The 21,608-nt window shown below is 46.4% G+C and overlaps 5 protein-coding genes across 5 annotated transcripts; 1 reads left to right on the forward strand and 4 right to left on the reverse strand.

The window, feature by feature from the left end:
* Nucleotides 1–137: 137 nt before the first annotated feature.
* Nucleotides 138–1,280, reverse strand: LOC118511139. Its single transcript, XM_036053869.1, has 2 exons — nt 805–1,280; nt 138–727 (listed from the first exon to the last, which is right to left on the reverse strand). The coding sequence occupies exons 1-2, from the start codon at nt 1,209–1,211 to the stop codon at nt 583–585; spliced, it is 552 nt and encodes a 183-aa protein (XP_035909762.1). The 5' UTR covers nt 1,212–1,280; the 3' UTR covers nt 138–582.
* A 1,582-nt stretch (nt 1,281–2,862) lies between these two features.
* On the forward strand, nt 2,863–3,303 carry LOC118511145 (rho GTPase-activating protein conundrum-like). Its single transcript, XM_036053874.1, has 2 exons — nt 2,863–3,033; nt 3,105–3,303. Exons 1-2 carry the CDS (start codon nt 2,981–2,983, stop codon nt 3,262–3,264), a joined length of 213 nt encoding a protein of 70 aa, XP_035909767.1. The 5' UTR covers nt 2,863–2,980; the 3' UTR covers nt 3,265–3,303.
* A 3,730-nt stretch (nt 3,304–7,033) lies between these two features.
* LOC118511138 lies at nt 7,034–8,521 on the reverse strand. The gene is made up of 2 exons (XM_036053868.1): nt 7,452–8,521; nt 7,034–7,374 (listed from the first exon to the last, which is right to left on the reverse strand). Exons 1-2 carry the CDS (start codon nt 7,856–7,858, stop codon nt 7,230–7,232), a joined length of 552 nt encoding a protein of 183 aa, XP_035909761.1. The 5' UTR covers nt 7,859–8,521; the 3' UTR covers nt 7,034–7,229.
* A 4,858-nt stretch (nt 8,522–13,379) lies between these two features.
* On the reverse strand, nt 13,380–14,370 carry LOC118511140. Its single transcript, XM_036053870.1, has 2 exons — nt 13,895–14,370; nt 13,380–13,817 (listed from the first exon to the last, which is right to left on the reverse strand). The coding sequence occupies exons 1-2, from the start codon at nt 14,299–14,301 to the stop codon at nt 13,673–13,675; spliced, it is 552 nt and encodes a 183-aa protein (XP_035909763.1). The 5' UTR covers nt 14,302–14,370; the 3' UTR covers nt 13,380–13,672.
* A 5,699-nt stretch (nt 14,371–20,069) lies between these two features.
* LOC118511143 lies at nt 20,070–21,576 on the reverse strand. Its single transcript, XM_036053872.1, has 2 exons — nt 20,507–21,576; nt 20,070–20,429 (listed from the first exon to the last, which is right to left on the reverse strand). Exons 1-2 carry the CDS (start codon nt 20,911–20,913, stop codon nt 20,285–20,287), a joined length of 552 nt encoding a protein of 183 aa, XP_035909765.1. The 5' UTR covers nt 20,914–21,576; the 3' UTR covers nt 20,070–20,284.
* Between the last annotated feature and the right edge of the window lie 32 nt (nt 21,577–21,608).

Consider the following 21,608-nt stretch of genomic DNA (forward strand, 5'->3'; position numbering starts at 1 on the left):
GTTCCCGGCAGACTGGCCATCCTTGTGGACGACTCCCTCCCCATCACCCGCTGGCCACTGACGCCCATCGTTGATGTACACCCTGGAGAGGATCAGCTTACTCGTATAGTGAAGCTGAAAACGGCAAAGGGAGTCAAGCGTCCTGTTACGAAAATTTGCGTTTTACCTGTTGCGAATCCGTCCTGTTCGTACCGCGTATTAGTTATTTTGTTATAACATTCTGTCATGGGGGGAGTATGTTTACGCTTAGACGTCAAATCTACTTGACGAAAGCTAGTTTCGTCAAGTTTATGATGCATGAAATATTTCAAGGATACAGTGAGTAGGGATTAGTGTCGCTCGCGTGGGGGACAATCATAAGAAAGTTTATAAATAGGGCAGAAAACATAATTATAACTCTCTTCGAATTTCGAATCTGAATACGACGTTTGATAGCTATTGCAACACACATCTATCCGCAACTCCGCGAATTCTTCAGATACCTTTACTGTGGCATCATTCAACTGCAGACCCGTTGTTTGCAAAGAATTTATCTTCTCAACCAACGAACGTCGGAACGGCTCATTGCTTTACGGCTTCGATTCACCGCAATAGCTTCCGACGATTAGTACAGGCACAAATGGCTCTTCTACTATCTTCAACAATATGCGTTTTTGACCTTTTCTGCAGAGGGAGGCCGTCTATATTAATGTCGTAATGAAGATGATCTGGTACGTTTGTATATTTTCTGTAAGAAAAAATGGTTATGATTTGCTTACAACGTACAAGTGAACAGTTTATCGCGTCATGCATTAATTTACTTACTGTAGCTCCTTCGTTAAAGCATGACTAATTCCGTGGTACCAACATTTTCCTTCTCCAATATTAGACATCGTTGCACGGTTACGAAGGGTGCCCAATAAAGTGGGGGGATCTTTGGTGGGCAAATTGAGATCCGTTTTCGCATTTAGGATTCTTAACAGCCGCCGTATTGATTGATGACATTCTTCACCGTTCATCTGACCAATGTCGGGATTGTCTTTATCGTCCAGATCCTCTCCATCATTGTCTTCGTCGGCATTTTCTTCTTCGTCTGCTTCTTCTTCCAATTCACTCAAATGAAGCTCGTAATCCTGTGTCTCTAAGAATAGCGTCTCCTCGGTATAGGAATGTGTTGATTCGTTTAAAAATTCCACATCCAAAAGTATGTAAAAGTTATCTTTTAGCTTCATCTACTTCCAAAACTGAAAACGAACTAAACTACTCTAAAATGAATTACAATTCCCGAATCTATCATTTCCCTCCACAGACCTAACAACACAAGCCAATTGAAAACCCTGATTGTTGATGTCGTGAATCTTAGTAGTCACTGAGCGTATCATAGTACCCACTGAGAAATGCACATTTCTGGGATATTGGTTCGAGTAGTCATTGATGTTAATGCATGCGATGGTTACGAGTTTAATCATTTTTCAATCGTGATCCAGTTCAGACGTTTTACGGCACGATGGCGATAAAAGCTCTTTTGTGCTTGCTAGGAAGACAATCGAAAAGGGTAAACATCCCTTAACCGATTCACCATTGTTGTGAGCCGTTGTCGTTCGTTCAACATATCGGATTAATTCTATTTTTTTTTATAGACTTTCTCTTTGAAAGCGTACAAAGCGGACGATGATGGGTTTTGTGTGAGCTATTCACCCATCACGGATGAAAGCCTCACATATTTGCAAAAGATGCTTAAGGTTACCTTGTTGACAAGACCTCCGATGAAGTTTTCTGTATCTCTTACTTGATTTCTTTATCGTTCCCTTTCCATACGACAGACTCGCGAGCAGTCAGCGACAAACCTAGCTCCGCGACAGAACAGAAAACGATCACGAATACAGCGCGTGGCGCTCTACTGCACGCGCAACCGACCGACAAACAAACGGGATGTACGGGACGTATTTGGAGTCAGGTTCGACAGCACGACCGATGAGACGGTTTTGACGGCAGTAGACCATCCCGCGAAACCCGTAGAAACGGCCCGCGAACCTTGCCAAATCGACATTGACCAGTTATCGGAGGATGAACAGAAGCGGCTGCAACCGCTTCTGTGGCTCGAGCTGGAATCCTTCTTCGACAAGCATCGCGTATCCCCGGTCAGACAGAAGCCGTTTAAGCCAACGCGCAAGGAGAAAGGCAACGGTGTCTTTGGTGTGTCGCTGAATACACTTATTCACCGCGACCAGCAGGTATTCACCGGAAAGGATACGACCGTGACCTTGGTACCGCTAGTGCTGCAGGTCATACTGTCCGAGCTGGCAGTGCGCGGTGCTAGGGAGGAAGGCATTTTGCGAGTATCGGGAAACAAACAGAGGCTAGGTTTGGTCATGATGGTGAATGGTGGCGCTACGGAGATCAGTCTCATTCCATTGTTTGACTCCCTTTTCCATCCAGATCGACGCCCTGTACAATGAGATCGAGCACAATTTCTACCGCAAACCGGAAAAGATCGATCCGCTGAAGGCATTTTGCGAGTATCGGGAAACAAACAGAGGGTAGGTTTGGTCATGATGGTGAATGGTGGCGCTACGGAGATCAGTCTCATTCCATTGTTCGACTCCCTTTTCCATCCAGATCGACGCCCTGTACAATGAGATCGAGCACAATTTCTACCGCAAACCGGAAAAGATCGATCCGCTGATCAAGGAAGCGGGTGTGCATGATCTCAGCTCGCTATTGAAGCGTTGGCTTGTCGCAGCCACTCTTGACCAACGATCTGGTGCACCTTTTCCTTCAAACGAACGGTAAGTTGCGGGCGGATTTTAGTAGTAGGGAAAGCTTAACGAGTGAGCTGACTGACGAGTTTTCTATTACTTTCCCTTTAGTTTTACCTCCACACGATCAGTGTAAAGCGCTGACGGTGCTTTGCCAACTACTGCCGCACGAAAATCGCAACACACTGCGCGCGCTGTTGCATTTCTTCCGTCGAGTAGTGGAGCAGCAACACCTGAACCGAATGTCCCAACAGAACGTGGCAACGATCATTGCGCCCTCGTTCTTCCCACCAACGTAAGCGCCGATAGTCTGTCATCTTCATCCTTCACGGATTCAAATTACAACTCCCATGCTTTGATTTGCAGATTTGTGCATCCACTAGACCACAAGGACGATATGGGAGAGCAAACACAGATGGCTGACAAGTGTTGTCAGCTCACCAACGTGCTCCTAGGCATGGCCGACAGCTTATGGGTCGTACCACAGCGTCTAATCGAGCAGGGCAAGATTGTCATTGCCATGTGATCGGGCCTATGTGCTACCATTTTGACTGACCATTTTGATCGAGACTATGTTCCAAATTTGCTATTTGCTGCTGATGATTGTCGCTCAACAAAGATGACCAAATATTAATAAATTATAATAAAACTTATTGCAATGCGTGTAGCGTGTTTATGCTTGCTTCAGCCTGGCCATTTACATCTAAACGTAGAACTAGGATTAGTAAAAAATAGGAAGAAATAGGATTGTAAATAATTGTGGGTTTCTGGAGGCCCTGAGCAGGATATATAGCTCGAATTTCTGGTGTTTTTCGCGAGTTTGATCGACCCATCGTTCACCGTTTTCTGTGTCGTACCACATTTGGTTTGGATTTTCGTGCACCGTACAGCTGTTTTTGCCGCATCACGCATTACACTGCAGGTCACCCACTCACACACACACACACACACACACACACACACACACACACACACACACACACACACACACACACACACACACACACACACACACACACACACACACACACACACACACACACACACACACACACACACACATACGATTGCACAATGCCCGTTCCGCCCGTTGTTTTGGCGTCCCATCGGACAATTTTGTTGGCGTCCCTTACGCGATACGTGAAATTTTTGGATGTTTTCGTTCACGCACGGGATCAAGTAGCGGTGGAGGTTCGTTTAAGGAAATTCGAAACATTATGCAAGGACCTAGAGAGTGTTGGACAAGGGTTGGAGGATTCCGCTTCCACGGTGGAAGAAACAACGCAGAATGCTTCATTACGAGAGAATTTCGAGGACAGATTGATTCATGTCCAATCTCAACTGCAGGCAAAGCTAGCTTCTACCGCGCACCCGAGCACTGGATCGAACCCACTTAAGGGCATCAAGCTGCCCACCATCGCGCTGCCCGAATTCACAAGCGACTATATGCAATGGTTGACGTTCCGCGACACATTTGAGTGCTTGATTCATAACAACGGCGATCTACCAGCGATACAATAGTTCCATTATTTGCGCGTCGCAGTGAAAGAAGAAGCGGCTCAGGTGATAGAATCAATCACCATAAGCGCAGCTAATTATGCGTTAGCCTGGAACACTTTGGCGGAGCGATACTATAATGAGTATTTGCTGAAAAAACGCCATTTGCAGGCAATGTTTGCCATTCCGGCTGCTCAAAAGGAGAGCGTTACAACACTGCACCATCTTGTGGATGAATTTGAGAGGCACAAAAAAATATTGCAACACTTAGGAGAAGAAACGGACTCTTGGGGCAGTATACCTGAGCACCTACTATGCACTAAATTGCCAATTATAACATTGAAGAGCACGCATCTCACAACACAGATCCTAGTTACGACAGTTTGATTACATTCCTGCACCGTCGTATGCGTGTATTGGAGACGTTGTTAGTAAACAACCATCATACGTCACAGGGTCACGAACTGAGTCACTCACGGCGAATAACCTTTCCGCGTCAAGCTAGTTTTGGTACTTGCAAGCTAGGTTTGGCCAAATTGCATTTTATGCAATTCCTCGCATTCATTGCTAAAATGCCCACGATTTGAAGGAATGGAGCCTAAGGATGTCTATCGTTTCGCGATGACCGCGCGTTTATGCATAAATTGCTTACGCGAGAATCATATGGCTCGTGATTGTCCGTCGCACTACGAATGCCGGTATTGCAATTTGGCACACCACACAAAACTGTACTTCGCGCCGAATAGCCCTAGTTACACCGCTCCGCCACATCCCACACACAACACCGCTAACGATCACACGGCCACCGATAACACACAACGCACATTTGCAGCAGCAGCACTACAGCAAGCACCCGAGCAGGTATTGCTCCAAACTGCTTTGGTGAACATTATTGATAATTTCGGAATTGCTCATCCTGCGCGCGCGAGACGACAATTTGATAGCGAATCTTCCAGCGCGCGATATTTGTACCAAGAACTGGAAGATACCGCCTGGTATCAATTTAGCAGATACGATGTCCGAAGAATCTGCTCCCGTTGACATCATTCTCGGCGCTCGTCATTACCATGCATTATTTGAGAATGCAACTCAGCTTCGTCCCGCACCTCATCAACCCGTCATGATTAATAGTGCTTTCGGTTGTGTCATCTAAAACCCATTCTACCACTTCGTATTCAATCGTCTGTATGGCATCATTGGAGGAATCCCTACAACAATCGTCACCAGTTACTTCATCCGCGATCACACCTACATTCCTGGAAGCAGCTAAACTCGCATTATGCAAGCTGGCGCAACAAGAGGAGTTTTCATCGGAGATCCGGCTGCTGAAAAAAGGGGAAACTGTAGGGCGGCGCTTGAATCCATTCCTCGATGAAGAAGGAATAATGCGAGTGGGTAGCCGATTGAAGCTTGCACAGCTTCCCTACCAGTTCAAACACCCTATCCTACTTCCCAAGAAACATCCGTTTGCTCGTCTCATCGCATAATACTTTCATGAAAAGCTGATGCATGGCAGGGGAAGACTATTACTTTCCCAGATTTGAGAAGAATATTGGCCGCTCGACGGACGGAGATAAGTGAAAGCTGTAGCCCGTAATTGTTTTCGTTGCATACGACAGGATCCCGCCCTAGTGCAACAACAAACCGGCCAACTTCCGTATCAACGCATCACACCGAGCCGGCCGATTTTGTTACTGGAGTGGATTACGCCGGCCCATTTTATCTTAAGCCGACGTACAAGAGAGCTGCCCCTGCCAAATGTTATTTGTGTGTGTTCGTTTGTTTTGCAGCCAAGACGGTTCATCTGGAGCTGGTCAGCGATCTCACCACTACAGGGTTCTTGGCCGCTTTACACCGCTTCACAGCCCGGTGCGAGCTTCCGTCGGATATACACTCCGACAACGGGATAAATTTTGAAGGTGCATCACACGAGCTAAAAGAATTATTTGAGATATTTCAGAGTGAGCAACAGCAAAACATCAACGCAACCAACTGCTCTGACATGGGGATTACCGGTCACTTTACTCCACCTAAGGCTCCACATTTCGGTGGATTGTGGGAGGCTGCGGTGAAGACAGCCAAACGACATCTCTACCGGCATCTGAGCAGCTAAAGCTGTCTTACGAAGGTTACAGCACCGTTCTTCAGCAGATAGAAGCGGCGATGAACTCGCGTCCTTTGCTGCCGATGACGGATGACCCAAACGATTTGGCCGCGCTTACTCCTGCGCACTTCCTGATCGGTACTTCCATGTACGCCATCCCCGTTTCCGACTACACGCGCCTGAAGACCTACACTTTGGATGAACTACAAACCTGGCAATTACTCGTGCAACGTTTCTGGAAGCATTGAACCACTTAGTATCTGCAGGAAATGCAGAAGGACAACAAGGTTGCGGTTCGGTGCGAAATCGTTCCCGGCAGACTGGCCATCCTTGTGGACGACTCCCTCCCCATCACCCGCTGGCCACTGACGCCCATCGTTGATGTACACCCTGGAGAGGATCAGCTTACTCGTATAGTGAAGCTGAAAACGGCAAAGGGAGTCAAGCGTCCTGTTACGAAAATTTGCGTTTTACCTGTTGCGAATCCGTCCTGTTAGTACCGCGTGTTAGTTATTTTGTTATAACATTCTGTCATGGGGGGAGTATGTTTACGCTTAGACGTCAAATCTACTTGACGAAAGCTAGTTTCGTCAAGTTTATGATGCATGAAATATTTCAAGGATACAGTGAGTAGGGATTAGTGTCGCTCGCGTGGGGGACAATCATAAGAATGTTTATAAATAGGGCAGAAAACATAATTATAACTCTCTTCGAATTTCGAATCTGAATACGACGTTTGATAGCTATTGCAACACACATCTATCCGCAACTCCGCGAATTCTTCAGATACCTTTACTGTGGCATCATTCAACTGCAGACCCGTTGTTTGCAAAGAATTTATCTTCTCAACCAACGGACGTCGGAACGGCTCATTGCTTTACGGCTTCGATTCACCGCAATAGCTTCCGACGATTAGTACAGGCACAAATGGCTCTCCTACTATCTTCAACAATATGCGTTTTTGACCTTTTCTGCAGAGGGAGGCCGTCTATATTAATGTCGTAATGAAGATGATCTGGTACGTTTGTATATTTTCTGTAAGAAAAAATGGTTATGATTTGCTTACAACGTACAAGTGAACAGTTTATCGCGTCATGCATTAATTTACTTACTGTAGCTCCTTCGTTAAAGCATGACTAATTCCGTGGTACCAACATTTTCCTTCTCCAATATTAGACATCGTTGCACGGTTACGAAGGGTGCCCAATAAAGTGGGGGGATCTTTGGTGGGCAAATTCAGATCCGTTTTCGCATTTAGGATTCTTAACAGCCGCCGTATTGATTGATGACATTCTTCACCGTTCATCTGACCAATGTCGGGATTGTCTTTATCGTCCAGATCCTCTCCATCATTGTCTTCGTCGGCATTTTCTTCTTCGTCTGCTTCTTCTTCCAATTCACTCAAATGAAGCTCGTAATCCTGTGTCTCTAAGAATAGCGTCTCCTCGGTATAGGAATGTGTTGATTCGTTTAAAAATTCCACATCCAAAAGTATGTAAAAGTTATCTTTTAGCTTCATCTACTTCCAAAACTGAAAACGAACTAAACTACTCTAAAATGAATTACAATTCCCGAATCTATCATTTCCCTCCACAGACCTAACAACACAAGCAAATTGAAAACCCTGATTGTTGATGTCGCGAATCTTAGTAGTCACTGAGCGTATCGTAGTACCCACTGAGAAATGCACATTTCTGGGATATTGGTTCGAGTAGTCATTGATGTTAATGCATGCGATGGTAACGAGGTTAATCATTTTTCAATCGTGATCCAGTTCAGACGTTTTACGGCACGATGGCGATAAAAGCTCTTTTGTGCTTGCTAGGAAGACAATCGAAAAGGGTAAACATCCCTTAACCGATCCACCATTGTTGTGAGCCGTTGTCGTTCGTTCAACATATCGGATTAATTCTATTTTTTTATAGACTTTCTCTTTGAAAGCGTACAAAGCGGACGATGATGGGTGTTGTGTGAGCTATTCACCCATCACGGATGAAAGCCTCACATATTTGCAAAAGATGCTTAAGGTTACCTTGTTGACAAGACCTCCGATGAAGTTTTCTGTATCTCTTACTTGATTTCTTTATCGTTCCCTTTCCATACGACAGGCTCGCGAGCAGTCAGCGACAAACCTAGCTCCGATACAGAACAGAAAACGATCACGAATACAGCGCGTGGCGCTCTACTGCACGCGCAACCGACCGACAAACAAACGGGATGTACGGGACGTATTTGGAGTCAGGTTCGACAGCACGACCGATGAGACGGTTTTGACGGCAGTAGACCAGTGGCCTGGCCAGCGATCGGAAACGGCCCGCGAACCTTGCCAAATCGACATTGACCAGTTATCGGAGGATGAACAGAAGCGGCTGCAACCGCTTCTGTGGCTCGAGCTGGAATCCCTCTTCGACAAGCATCGCGTATCCCCGGTCAGACAGAAACCGTTTAAGCCAACGCGCAAGGAGAAAGGCAACGGTGTCTTTGGTGTGTCGCTGAATACACTTATTCACCGCGACCAGCAGGTATTCACCGGAAAGGATACGACCGTGACCTTGGTACCGCTAGTGCTGCAGGTCATACTGTCCGAGCTGGCAGTGCGCGGTGCTAGGGAGGAAGGCATTTTGCGAGTATCGGGAAACAAACAGAGGGTAGGTTTGGTCGTGATGGTGTGATGGTGGCGCTACGGAGATCAGTCTCATCCCATTGTTCGACTCCCTTTTCCATCCAGATCGACGCCCTGTACAATGAGATCGAGCACAATTTCTACCGCAAACCGGAAAAGATCGATCCGCTGATTAAGGAAGCGGGTGTGCATGATCTCAGCTCGCTATTGAAGCGTTGGCTAAGGGACTTGTCGCAGCCACTCTTGACCAACGATCTGGTGCACCTTTTCCTTCAAACGAACGGTAAGTTGCGGGCGGATTTTAGTAGTAGGGAAAGCTTAACGAGTGAGCTGACTGACGAGTTTTCTATTACTTTCCCTTTAGTTTTACCTCCACACGATCAGTGTAAAGCGCTGACGGTGCTTTGCCAACTACTGCCGCACGAAAATCGCAACACACTGCGCGCGCTGTTGCATTTCTTCCGACGCGTAGTGGAGCAGCAACACCTGAACCGAATGTCCCAACATAACGTGGCAACGATCATTGCGCCCTCGTTCTTCCCACCAACGTAAGCGCCGATAGTCTGTCATCTTCACCCTTCACGGATTCAAATTACAACTCCCATGCTTTGATTTGCAGATTTGTGCATCCACCAGACCACAAGGACGATATGGGAGCGCAAACACAGATGGTTGCCCAGTGTTGTCAGCTCACCAACGTGCTCCTAGGCATGGCCGACAGCTTATGGGTCGTACCACAGCGTCTAATCGAGCAGGGCAAGATTGTCATCGCCATGTGAACGGGCCTTTTGAAGTAACTGTGTAAGCTACCATTTTGACTGACCATTTTGATCGAGACTGTGTTCCAAATTTGCTATTTGCTGCTGATGATTGTCGCTCAACAAAGATGACCAAATATTAATAAATTATAATAAAACTTATTGCAATGCGTGTAGCGTGTTTATGCTTGCTTCAGCCTGGCCATTTACATCTAAACGTAGAACTAGGATTAGTAAAAAATAGGAAGAAATAGGATTGTAAATAATTGTGGGTTTCTGGAGGCCCTGAGCAGGATATATAGCTCGAATTTCTGGTGTTTTTCGCGAGTTTGATCGACCCATCGTTCACCGTTTTCTGTGTCGTACCACATTTGGTTTGGATTTTCGTGCACCGTACAGCTGTTTTTGCCGCATCACGCATTACACTGCAGGTCACCCACTCACACACACACACACACACACACACACACACACACACACACACACACACACACACACATACGATTGCACAATGCCCGTACCGCCCGTTGTTTTGGCGTCCCGTCGGACAATTTTGTTGGCGTCCCTTACGCGGTACGTGAAATTTTTGGATGTTTTCGTTCACGCACGGGATCAAGTAGCGGTGGAGGTTCGTTTAAGGAAATTCGAAACATTATGCAAGGACCTAGAGAGTGTTGGACAAGGGTTGGAGGATTCCGCTTCCACGGTGGAAGAAACAACGCAGAATGCTTCATTACGAGAGAATTTCGAGGACAGATTGATTCATGTCCAATCTCAACTGCAGGCAAAGCTAGCTCCTACCGCGCACCCGAGCACTGGATCGAACCCACTTAAGGGCATCAAGCTGCCCACCATCGCGCTGCCCGAATTCACAGGCGACTATATGCAATGGTTGACGTTCCGCGACACATTTGAGTGCTTGATTCATAACAACGGCGATCTACCAGCGATACAATAGTTCCATTATTTGCGCGTCGCAGTGAAAGAGGAAGCGGCTCAGGTGATAGAATCAATCACCATAAGCGCAGCTAATTATGCGTTAGCCTGGAACACTTTGGCGGAGCGATACTCTAATGAGTATTTGCTGAAAAAACGCCATTTGCAGGCAATGTTTGCCATTCCGGCTGCTCAAAAGGAGAGCGTTACAACACTGCACCATCTTGTGGATGAATTTGAGAGGCACAAAAAGATATTGCAACACTTAGGAGAAGAAACGGACTCTTGGGGCAGTATACCTGAGCACCTACTATGCACTAAATTGCCAATTATAACATTGAATAGCACGCATCTCACAACACAGATCCTAGTTACGACAGTTTGATTACATTCCTGCACCGTCGTATGCGTGTATTGGAGACGTTGTTAGTAAACAACCATCATACGTCACAGGGTCACGAACTGAGTCACTCACGGCGAATAACCTTTCCGCGTCAAGCTAGTTTTGGTACTTGCAAGCTAGGTTTGGCCAAATTGCATTTTATGCAATTCCTCGCATTCATTGCTAAAATGCCCACGATTTGAAGGAATGGAGCCTAAGGATCGCTATCGTTTCGCGATGACCGCGCGTTTATGCATAAATTGCTTACGCGAGAATCATATGGCTCGTGATTGTCCGTCGCACTACGAATGCCAGTATTGCAATTTGGCACACCACACAAAACTGCACTTCGCACCGAATAACCCTAGTTACACCGCTCCGCCACATCCCACACACAACACCGCTAACGATCACACGGCCACCGATAACACACAACGCACATTTGCAGCAGCAGCACTACAGCAAGCACCCGAGCAGGTATTGCTCCAAACTGCTTTGGTGAATATTATTGATAATTTCGCAATTGCTCATCCTGCGCGCGCGAGTCGACAATTTGATAGCGAATCTTCCAGCGCGCGATATTTGTACCAAGAACTGGAAGATACTGCCTGGCATCAATTTAGCAGATCCGATGTCCGACAAATCTGCTCCCGTTGACATCATTCTCGGCGCTCGTCATTACCATGCATTATTTGAGAATGCAACTCAGCTTCGTCCCGCACCTCATTAACCCGTCATGATTAATAGTGCTTTCGGTTGGGTAGTGACCGGTACTACAGCTGATCAGAATGTGTCATCTAAAACCCATCCTACCACTTCGTATTCAATCGTCTGTATGGCATCATTCGAGGAATCCCTACAACAATCGTCACCAGTTACTTCATCCGCGATCACACCTACATTCCTGGAAGCAGCTAAACTCGCATTATGCAAGCTGGCGCAACAAGAGGAGTTTTCATCGGAGATCCGGCTGCTGAAAAAAGGGGAAACTGTAGGGCGGCGCTTGAATCCATTCCTCGATGAAGAAGGAATAATGCGAGTGGGTAGCCGATTGAAGCTTGCACAGCTTCCCTACCAGTTCAAACACCCTATCCTACTTCCCAAGAAACATCCGTTTGCTCGTCTCATCGCATAATACTTTTATGAAAAGCTGATGCATGGCAGGGGAAGACTATTACTTTCCCAGATTTGAGAAGAATATTGGCCGCTCGACGGACGGAGATAAGTGAAAGCTGTAGCCCGTAATTGTTTTCGTTGCATACGACAGGATCCCGCCCTAGTGCAACAACAAACCGGCCAACTTCCGTATCAACGCATCACACCGAGCCGGCCGATTTTGTTACTGGAGTGGATTACGCCGGCCCATTTTATCTTAAGCCGACGTACAAGAGAGCTGCCCCTGCCAAATGTTATTTGTGTGTGTGTTGCAGCCAAGGCGGTTCACCTGGAGCTGGTCAGCGATCTCACCACTGCAGGGTTCTTGGCCGCTTTACACCGCTTCACAGCCCGGCGCGGGCTACCGTCGGATATACACTCCGACCACGGGATAAATTTTGAAGGTGCGTCACACGAGCTAAAAGAATTATTTGAGTTATTTCAGAGTGAGCAACAGCAAAACATCATCGCAACCAACTGCTCTGACATGGGGATTACCGGTCACTTTACTCCACTAAGGCTCCACATTTCGGTGGATTGTGGGAGGCTGCGGTGAAGACAGCCAAACGATATCTCTACCGGCATCTGAGCAGCTAGAGGCTGTCTTACGAAGGTTACAGCACCGTTCTTCAGCAGATAGAAGCGGTGATGAACTCGCGTCCTTTGCTGCCGATGACGGATGACCCAAACGATTTGGCCGCGCTTACTCCTGCGCACTTCCTGATCGGTACTTCCATGTACGCCATCCCCGTTCCCGACTACACGCGCCTGAAGACCTACACTTTGGATGAACTACAAACCTGGCAATTACTCGTGCAACGTTTCTGGAAGCATTGAACCACTTAGTATCTGCAGGAAATGCAGAAGGACAACAAGGTTGCGGTTCGGTGCGAAATCGTTCCCGGCAGACTGGCCATCCTTGTGGACGACTCCCTCCCCATCACCCGCTGGCCACTGACGCCCATCGTTGATGTACACCCTGGAGAGGATCAGCTTACTCGTATAGTGAAGCTGAAAACGGCAAAGGGAGTCAAGCGTCCTGTTACGAAAATTTGCGTTTTACCTGTTGCGAATCCGTCCTGTTAGTACCGCGTGTTAGTTATTTTGTTATAACATTCTGTCATGGGGGGAGTATGTTTACGCTTAGACGTCAAATCTACTTGACGAAAGCTAGTTTCGTCAAGTTTATGATGCATGAAATATTTCAAGGATACAGTGAGTAGGGATTAGTGTCGCTCGCGTGGGGGACAATCATAAGAAAGTTTATAAATAGGGCAGAAAACATAATTATAACTCTCTTCGAATTTCGAATCTGAATACGACGTTTGATAGCTATTGCAACACACATCTATCCGCAACTCCGCGAATTCTTCAGATACCTTTACTGTGGCATCATTCAACTGCAGACCCGTTGTTTGCAAAGAATTTATCTTCTCAACCAACGAACGTCGGAACGGCTCATTGCTTTACGGCTTCGATTCACCGCAATAGCTTCCGACGATTAGTACAGGCACAAATGGCTCTTCTACTATCTTCAACAATATGCGTTTTTGACCTTTTCTGCAGAGGGAGGCCGTCTATATTAATGTCGTAATGAAGATGATCTGGTACGTTTGTATATTTTCTGTAAGAAAAAATGGTTATGATTTGCTTACAACGTACAAGTGAACAGTTTATCGCGTCATGCATTAATTTACTTACTGTAGCTCCTTCGTTAAAGCATGACTAATTCCGTGGTACCAACATTTTCCTTCTCCAATATTAGACATCGTTGCACGGTTACGAAGGGTGCCCAATAAAGTGGGGGGATCTTTGGTGGGCAAATTGAGATCCGTTTTCGCATTTAGGATTCTTAACAGCCGCCGTATTGATTGATGACATTCTTCACCGTTCATCTGACCAATGTCGGGATTGTCTTTATCGTCCAGATCCTCTCCATCATTGTCTTCGTCGGCATTTTCTTCTTCGTCTGCTTCTTCTTCCAATTCACTCAAATGAAGCTCGTAATCCTGTGTCTCTAAGAATAGCGTCTCCTCGGTATAGGAATGTGTTGATTCGTTTAAAAATTCCACATCCAAAAGTATGTAAAAGTTATCTTTTAGCTTCATCTACTTCCAAAACTGAAAACGAACTAAACTACTCTAAAATGAATTACAATTCCCGAATCTATCATTTCCCTCCACAGACCTAACAACACAAGCCAATTGAAAACCCTGATTGTTGATGTCGTGAATCTTAGTAGTCACTGAGCGTATCATAGTACCCACTGAGAAATGCACATTTCTGGGATATTGGTTCGAGTAGTCATTGATGTTAATGCATGCGATGGTTACGAGTTTAATCATTTTTCAATCGTGATCCAGTTCAGACGTTTTACGGCACGATGGCGATAAAAGCTCTTTTGTGCTTGCTAGGAAGACAATCGAAAAGGGTAAACATCCCTTAACCGATTCACCATTGTTGTGAGCCGTTGTCGTTCGTTCAACATATCGGATTAATTCTATTTTTTTTTATAGACTTTCTCTTTGAAAGCGTACAAAGCGGACGATGATGGGTTTTGTGTGAGCTATTCACCCATCACGGATGAAAGCCTCACATATTTGCAAAAGATGCTTAAGGTTACCTTGTTGACAAGACCTCCGATGAAGTTTTCTGTATCTCTTACTTGATTTCTTTATCGTTCCCTTTCCATACGACAGACTCGCGAGCAGTCAGCGACAAACCTAGCTCCGCGACAGAACAGAAAACGATCACGAATACAGCGCGTGGCGCTCTACTGCACGCGCAACCGACCGACAAACAAACGGGATGTACGGGACGTATTTGGAGTCAGGTTCGACAGCACGACCGATGAGACGGTTTTGACGGCAGTAGACCATCCCGCGAAACCCGTAGAAACGGCCCGCGAACCTTGCCAAATCGACATTGACCAGTTATCGGAGGATGAACAGAAGCGGCTGCAACCGCTTCTGTGGCTCGAGCTGGAATCCCTCTTCGACAAGCATCGCGTATCCCCGGTCAGACAGAAGCCGTTTAAGCCAACGCGCAAGGAGAAAGGCAACGGTGTCTTTGGTGTGTCGCTGAATACACTTATTCACCGCGACCAGCAGGTATTCACCGGAAAGGATACGACCGTGACCTTGGTACCGCTAGTGCTGCAGGTCATACTGTCCGAGCTGGCAGTGCGCGGTGCTAGGGAGGAAGGCATTTTGCGAGTATCGGGAAACAAACAGAGGGTAGGTTTGGTCGTGATGGTGTGATGGTGGCGCTACGGAGATCAGTCTCATTCCATTGTTCGACTCCCTTTTCCATCCAGATCGACGCCCTGTACAATGAGATCGAGCACAATTTCTACCGCAAACCGGAAAAGATCGATCCGCTGAAGGCATTTTGCGAGTATCGGGAAACAAACAGAGGGTAGGTTTGGTCATGATGGTGAATGGTGGCGCTACGGAGATCAGTCTCATTCCATTGTTCGACTCCCTTTTCCATCCAGATCGACGCCCTGTACAATGAGATCGAGCACAATTTCTACCGCAAACCGGAAAAGATCGATCCGCTGATCAAGGAAGCGGGTGTGCATGATCTCAGCTCGCTATTGAAGCGTTGGCTTGTCGCAGCCACTCTTGACCAACGATCTGGTGCACCTTTTCCTTCAAACGAACGGTAAGTTGCGGGCGGATTTTAGTAGTAGGGAAAGCTTAACGAGTGAGCTGACTGACGAGTTTTCTATTACTTTCCCTTTAGTTTTACCTCCACACGATCAGTGTAAAGCGCTGACGGTGCTTTGCCAACTACTGCCGCACGAAAATCGCAACACACTGCGCGCGCTGTTGCATTTCTTCCGTCGAGTAGTGGAGCAGCAACACCTGAACCGAATGTCCCAACATAACGTGGCAACGATCATTGCGCCCTCGTTCTTCCCACCAACGTAAGCGCCGATAGTCTGTCATCTTCATCCTTCACGGATTCAAATTACAACTCCCATGCTTTGATTTGCAGATTTGTGCATCCACTAGACCACAAGGACGATATGGGAGAGCAAACACAGATGGCTGACAAGTGTTGTCAGCTCACCAACGTGCTCCTAGGCATGGCCGACAGCTTATGGGTCGTACCACAGCGTCTAATCGAGCAGGGCAAGATTGTCATTGCCATGTGATCGGGCCTATGTGCTACCATTTTGACTGACCATTTTGATCGAGACTATGTTCCAAATTTGCTATTTGCTGCTGATGATTGTCGCTCAACAAAGATGACCAAATATTAATAAATTATAATAAAACTTATTGCAATGCGTGTAGCGTGTTTATGCTTGCTTCAGCCTGGCCATTTACATCTAAACGTAGAACTAGGATTAGTAAAAAATAGGAAGAAATAGGATTGTAAATAATTGTGGGTTTCTGGAGGCCCTGAGCAGGATATATAGCTCGAATTTCTGGTGTTTTTCGCGAGTTTGATCGACCCATCGTTCACCGTTTTCTGTGTCGTACCACATTTGGTTTGGATTTTCGTGCACCGTACAGCTGTTTTTGCCGCATCACGCATTACACTGCAGGTCACCCACTCACACACACACACACACACACACACACACACACACACACACACACACACACACACACACACACACACACACACACACACACACACACACACACATACGATTGCACAATGCCCGTTCCGCCCGTTGTTTTGGCGTCCCATCGGACAATTTTGTTGGCGTCCCTTACGCGATACGTGAAATTTTTGGATGTTTTCGTTCACGCACGGGATCAAGTAGCGGTGGAGGTTCGTTTAAGGAAATTCGAAACATTATGCAAGGACCTAGAGAGTGTTGGACAAGGGTTGGAGGATTCCGCTTCCACGGTGGAAGAAACAACGCAGAATGCTTCATTACGAGAGAATTTCGAGGACAGATTGATTCATGTCCAATCTCAACTGCAGGCAAAGCTAGCTCCTACCGCGCACCCGAGCACTGGATCGAACCCACTTAAGGGCATCAAGCTGCCCACCATCGCGCTGCCCGAATTCACAGCCGACTATATGCAATGGTTGACGTTCCGCGACACATTTCAGTGCTTGATTCATAACAACGGCGATCTACCAGCGATACAATAGTTCCATTATTTGCGCGTCGCAGTGAAAGAAGAAGCGGCTCAGGTGATAGAATCAATCACCATAAGCGCAGCTAATTATGCGTTAGCCTGGAACACTTTGGCGGAGCGATACTATAATGAGTATTTGCTGAAAAAACGCCATTTGCAGGCAATGTTTGCCATTCCGGCTGCTCAAAAGGAGAGCGTTACAACACTGCACCATCTTGTGGATGAATTTGAGAGGCACAAAAAAATATTGCAACACTTAGGAGAAGAAACGGACTCTTGGGGCAGTATACCTGAGCACCTACTATGCACTAAATTGCCAATTATAACATTGAAGAGCACGCATCTCACAACACAGATCCTAGTTACGACAGTTTGATTACATTCCTGCACCGTCGTATGCGTGTATTGGAGACGTTGTTAGTAAACAACCATCATACGTCACAGGGTCACGAACTGAGTCACTCACGGCGAATAACCTTTCCGCGTCAAGCTAGTTTTGGTACTTGCAAGCTAGGTTTGGCCAAATTGCATTTTATGCAATTCCTCGCATTCATTGCTAAAATGCCCACGATTTGAAGGAATGGAGCCTAAGGATGTCTATCGTTTCGCGATGACCGCGCGTTTATGCATAAATTGCTTACGCGAGAATCATATGGCTCGTGATTGTCCGTCGCACTACGAATGCCGGTATTGCAATTTGGCACACCACACAAAACTGTACTTCGCGCCGAATAGCCCTAGTTACACCGCTCCGCCACATCCCACACACAACACCGCTAACGATCACACGGCCACCGATAACACACAACGCACATTTGCAGCAGCAGCACTACAGCAAGCACCCGAGCAGGTATTGCTCCAAACTGCTTTGGTGAACATTATTGATAATTTCGGAATTGCTCATCCTGCGCGCGCGAGACGACAATTTGATAGCGAATCTTCCAGCGCGCGATATTTGTACCAAGAACTGGAAGATACCGCCTGGTATCAATTTAGCAGATACGATGTCCGAAGAATCTGCTCCCGTTGACATCATTCTCGGCGCTCGTCATTACCATGCATTATTTGAGAATGCAACTCAGCTTCGTCCCGCACCTCATCAACCCGTCATGATTAATAGTGCTTTCGGTTGTGTCATCTAAAACCCATTCTACCACTTCGTATTCAATCGTCTGTATGGCATCATTGGAGGAATCCCTACAACAATCGTCACCAGTTACTTCATCCGCGATCACACCTACATTCCTGGAAGCAGCTAAACTCGCATTATGCAAGCTGGCGCAACAAGAGGAGTTTTCATCGGAGATCCGGCTGCTGAAAAAAGGGGAAACTGTAGGGCGGCGCTTGAATCCATTCCTCGATGAAGAAGGAATAATGCGAGTGGGTAGCCGATTGAAGCTTGCACAGCTTCCCTACCAGTTCAAACACCCTATCCTACTTCCCAAGAAACATCCGTTTGCTCGTCTCATCGCATAATACTTTCATGAAAAGCTGATGCATGGCAGGGGAAGACTATTACTTTCCCAGATTTGAGAAGAATATTGGCCGCTCGACGGACGGAGATAAGTGAAAGCTGTAGCCCGTAATTGTTTTCGTTGCATACGACAGGATCCCGCCCTAGTGCAACAACAAACCGGCCAACTTCCGTATCAACGCATCACACCGAGCCGGCCGATTTTGTTACTGGAGTGGATTACGCCGGCCCATTTTATCTTAAGCCGACGTACAAGAGAGCTGCCCCTGCCAAATGTTATTTGTGTGTGTTCGTTTGTTTTGCAGCCAAGACGGTTCATCTGGAGCTGGTCAGCGATCTCACCACTACAGGGTTCTTGGCCGCTTTACACCGCTTCACAGCCCGGTGCGAGCTTCCGTCGGATATACACTCCGACAACGGGATAAATTTTGAAGGTGCATCACACGAGCTAAAAGAATTATTTGAGATATTTCAGAGTGAGCAACAGCAAAACATCAACGCAACCAACTGCTCTGACATGGGGATTACCGGTCACTTTACTCCACCTAAGGCTCCACATTTCGGTGGATTGTGGGAGGCTGCGGTGAAGACAGCCAAACGACATCTCTACCGGCATCTGAGCAGCTAAAGCTGTCTTACGAAGGTTACAGCACCGTTCTTCAGCAGATAGAAGCGGCGATGAACTCGCGTCCTTTGCTGCCGATGACGGATGACCCAAACGATTTGGCCGCGCTTACTCCTGCGCACTTCCTGATCGGTACTTCCATGTACGCCATCCCCGTTCCCGACTACACGCGCCTGAAGACCTACACTTTGGATGAACTACAAACCTGGCAATTACTCGTGCAACGTTTCTGGAAGCATTGAACCACTTAGTATCTGCAGGAAATGCAGAAGGACAACAAGGTTGCGGTTCGGTGCGAAATCGTTCCCGGCAGACTGGCCATCCTTGTGGACGACTCCCTCCCCATCACCCGCTGGCCACTGACGCCCATCGTTGATGTACACCCTGGAGAGGATCAGCTTACTCGTATAGTGAAGCTGAAAACGGCAAAGGGAGTCAAGCGTCCTGTTACGAAAATTTGCGTTTTACCTGTTGCGAATCCGTCCTGTTAGTACCGCGTGTTAGTTATTTTGTTATAACATTCTGTCATGGGGGGAGTATGTTTACGCTTAGACGTCAAATCTACTTGACGAAAGCTAGTTTCGTCAAGTTTATGATGCATGAAATATTTCAAGGATACAGTGAGTAGGGATTAGTGTCGCTCGCGTGGGGGACAATCATAAGAATGTTTATAAATAGGGCAGAAAACATAATTATAACTCTCTTCGAATTTCGAATCTGAATACGACGTTTGATAGCTATTGCAACACACATCTATCCGCAACTCCGCGAATTCTTCAGATACCTTTACTGTGGCATCATTCAACTGCAGACCCGTTGTTTGCAAAGAATTTATCTTCTCAACCAACGGACGTCGGAACGGCTCATTGCTTTACGGCTTCGATTCACCGCAATAGCTTCCGACGATTAGTACAGGCACAAATGGCTCTCCTACTATCTTCAACAATATGCGTTTTTGACCTTTTATGCAGAGGGAGGCCGTCAATATTAATGTCGTAATGAAGATGATCTGGTACGTTTGTATATTTTCTGTAAGAAAAAATGGTTATGATTTGCTTACAACGTGCAAGTGAACAGTTTATCGCGTCATGCATTAATTTACTTACTGTAGCTCCTTCGTTAAAGCATGACTAATTCCGTGGTACCAACATTTTCCTTCTCCAATATTAGACATCGTTGCACGGTTACGAAGGGTGCCCAATAAAGTGGGGGGATCTTTGGTGGGCAAATTCAGATCCGTTTTCGCATTTAGGATTCTTAACAGCCGCCGTATTGATTGATGACATTCTTCACCGTTCATCTGACCAATGTCGGGATTGTCTTTATCGTCCAGATCCTCTCCATCATTGTCTTCGTCGGCATTTTCTTCTTCGTCTGCTTCTTCTTCCAATTCACTCAAATGAAGCTCGTAATCCTGTGTCTCTAAGAATAGCGTCTCCTCGGTATAGGAATGTGTTGATTCGTTTAAAAATTCCACATCCAAAAGTATGTAAAAGTTATCTTTTAGCTTCATCTACTTCCAAAACTGAAAACGAACTAAACTACTCTAAAATGAATTACAATTCCCGAATCTATCATTTCCCTCCACAGACCTAACAACACAAGCAAATTGAAAACCCTGATTGTTGATGTCGCGAATCTTAGTAGTCACTGAGCGTATCGTAGTACCCACTGAGAAATGCACATTTCTGGGATATTGGTTCGAGTAGTCATTGATGTTAATGCATGCGATGGTAACGAGGTTAATCATTTTTCAATCGTGATCCAGTTCAGACGTTTTACGGCACGATGGCGATAAAAGCTCTTTTGTGCTTGCTAGGAAGACAATCGAAAAGGGTAAACATCCCTTAACCGATCCACCATTGTTGTGAGCCGTTGTCGTTCGTTCAACATATCGGATTAATTCTATTTTTTTATAGACTTTCTCTTTGAAAGCGTACAAAGCGGACGATGATGGGTGTTGTGTGAGCTATTCACCCATCACGGATGAAAGCCTCACATATTTGCAAAAGATGCTTAAGGTTACCTTGTTGACAAGACCTCCGATGAAGTTTTCTGTATCTCTTACTTGATTTCTTTATCGTTCCCTTTCCATACGACAGGCTCGCGAGCAGTCAGCGACAAACCTAGCTCCGATACAGAACAGAAAACGATCACGAATACAGCGCGTGGCGCTCTACTGCACGCGCAACCGACCGACAAACAAAC

This window comes from Anopheles stephensi, chromosome 3 (assembly GCF_013141755.1).
Source record: "Anopheles stephensi strain Indian chromosome 3, UCI_ANSTEP_V1.0, whole genome shotgun sequence".
Lineage (NCBI taxonomy): Eukaryota > Metazoa > Arthropoda > Insecta > Diptera > Culicidae > Anopheles > Anopheles stephensi.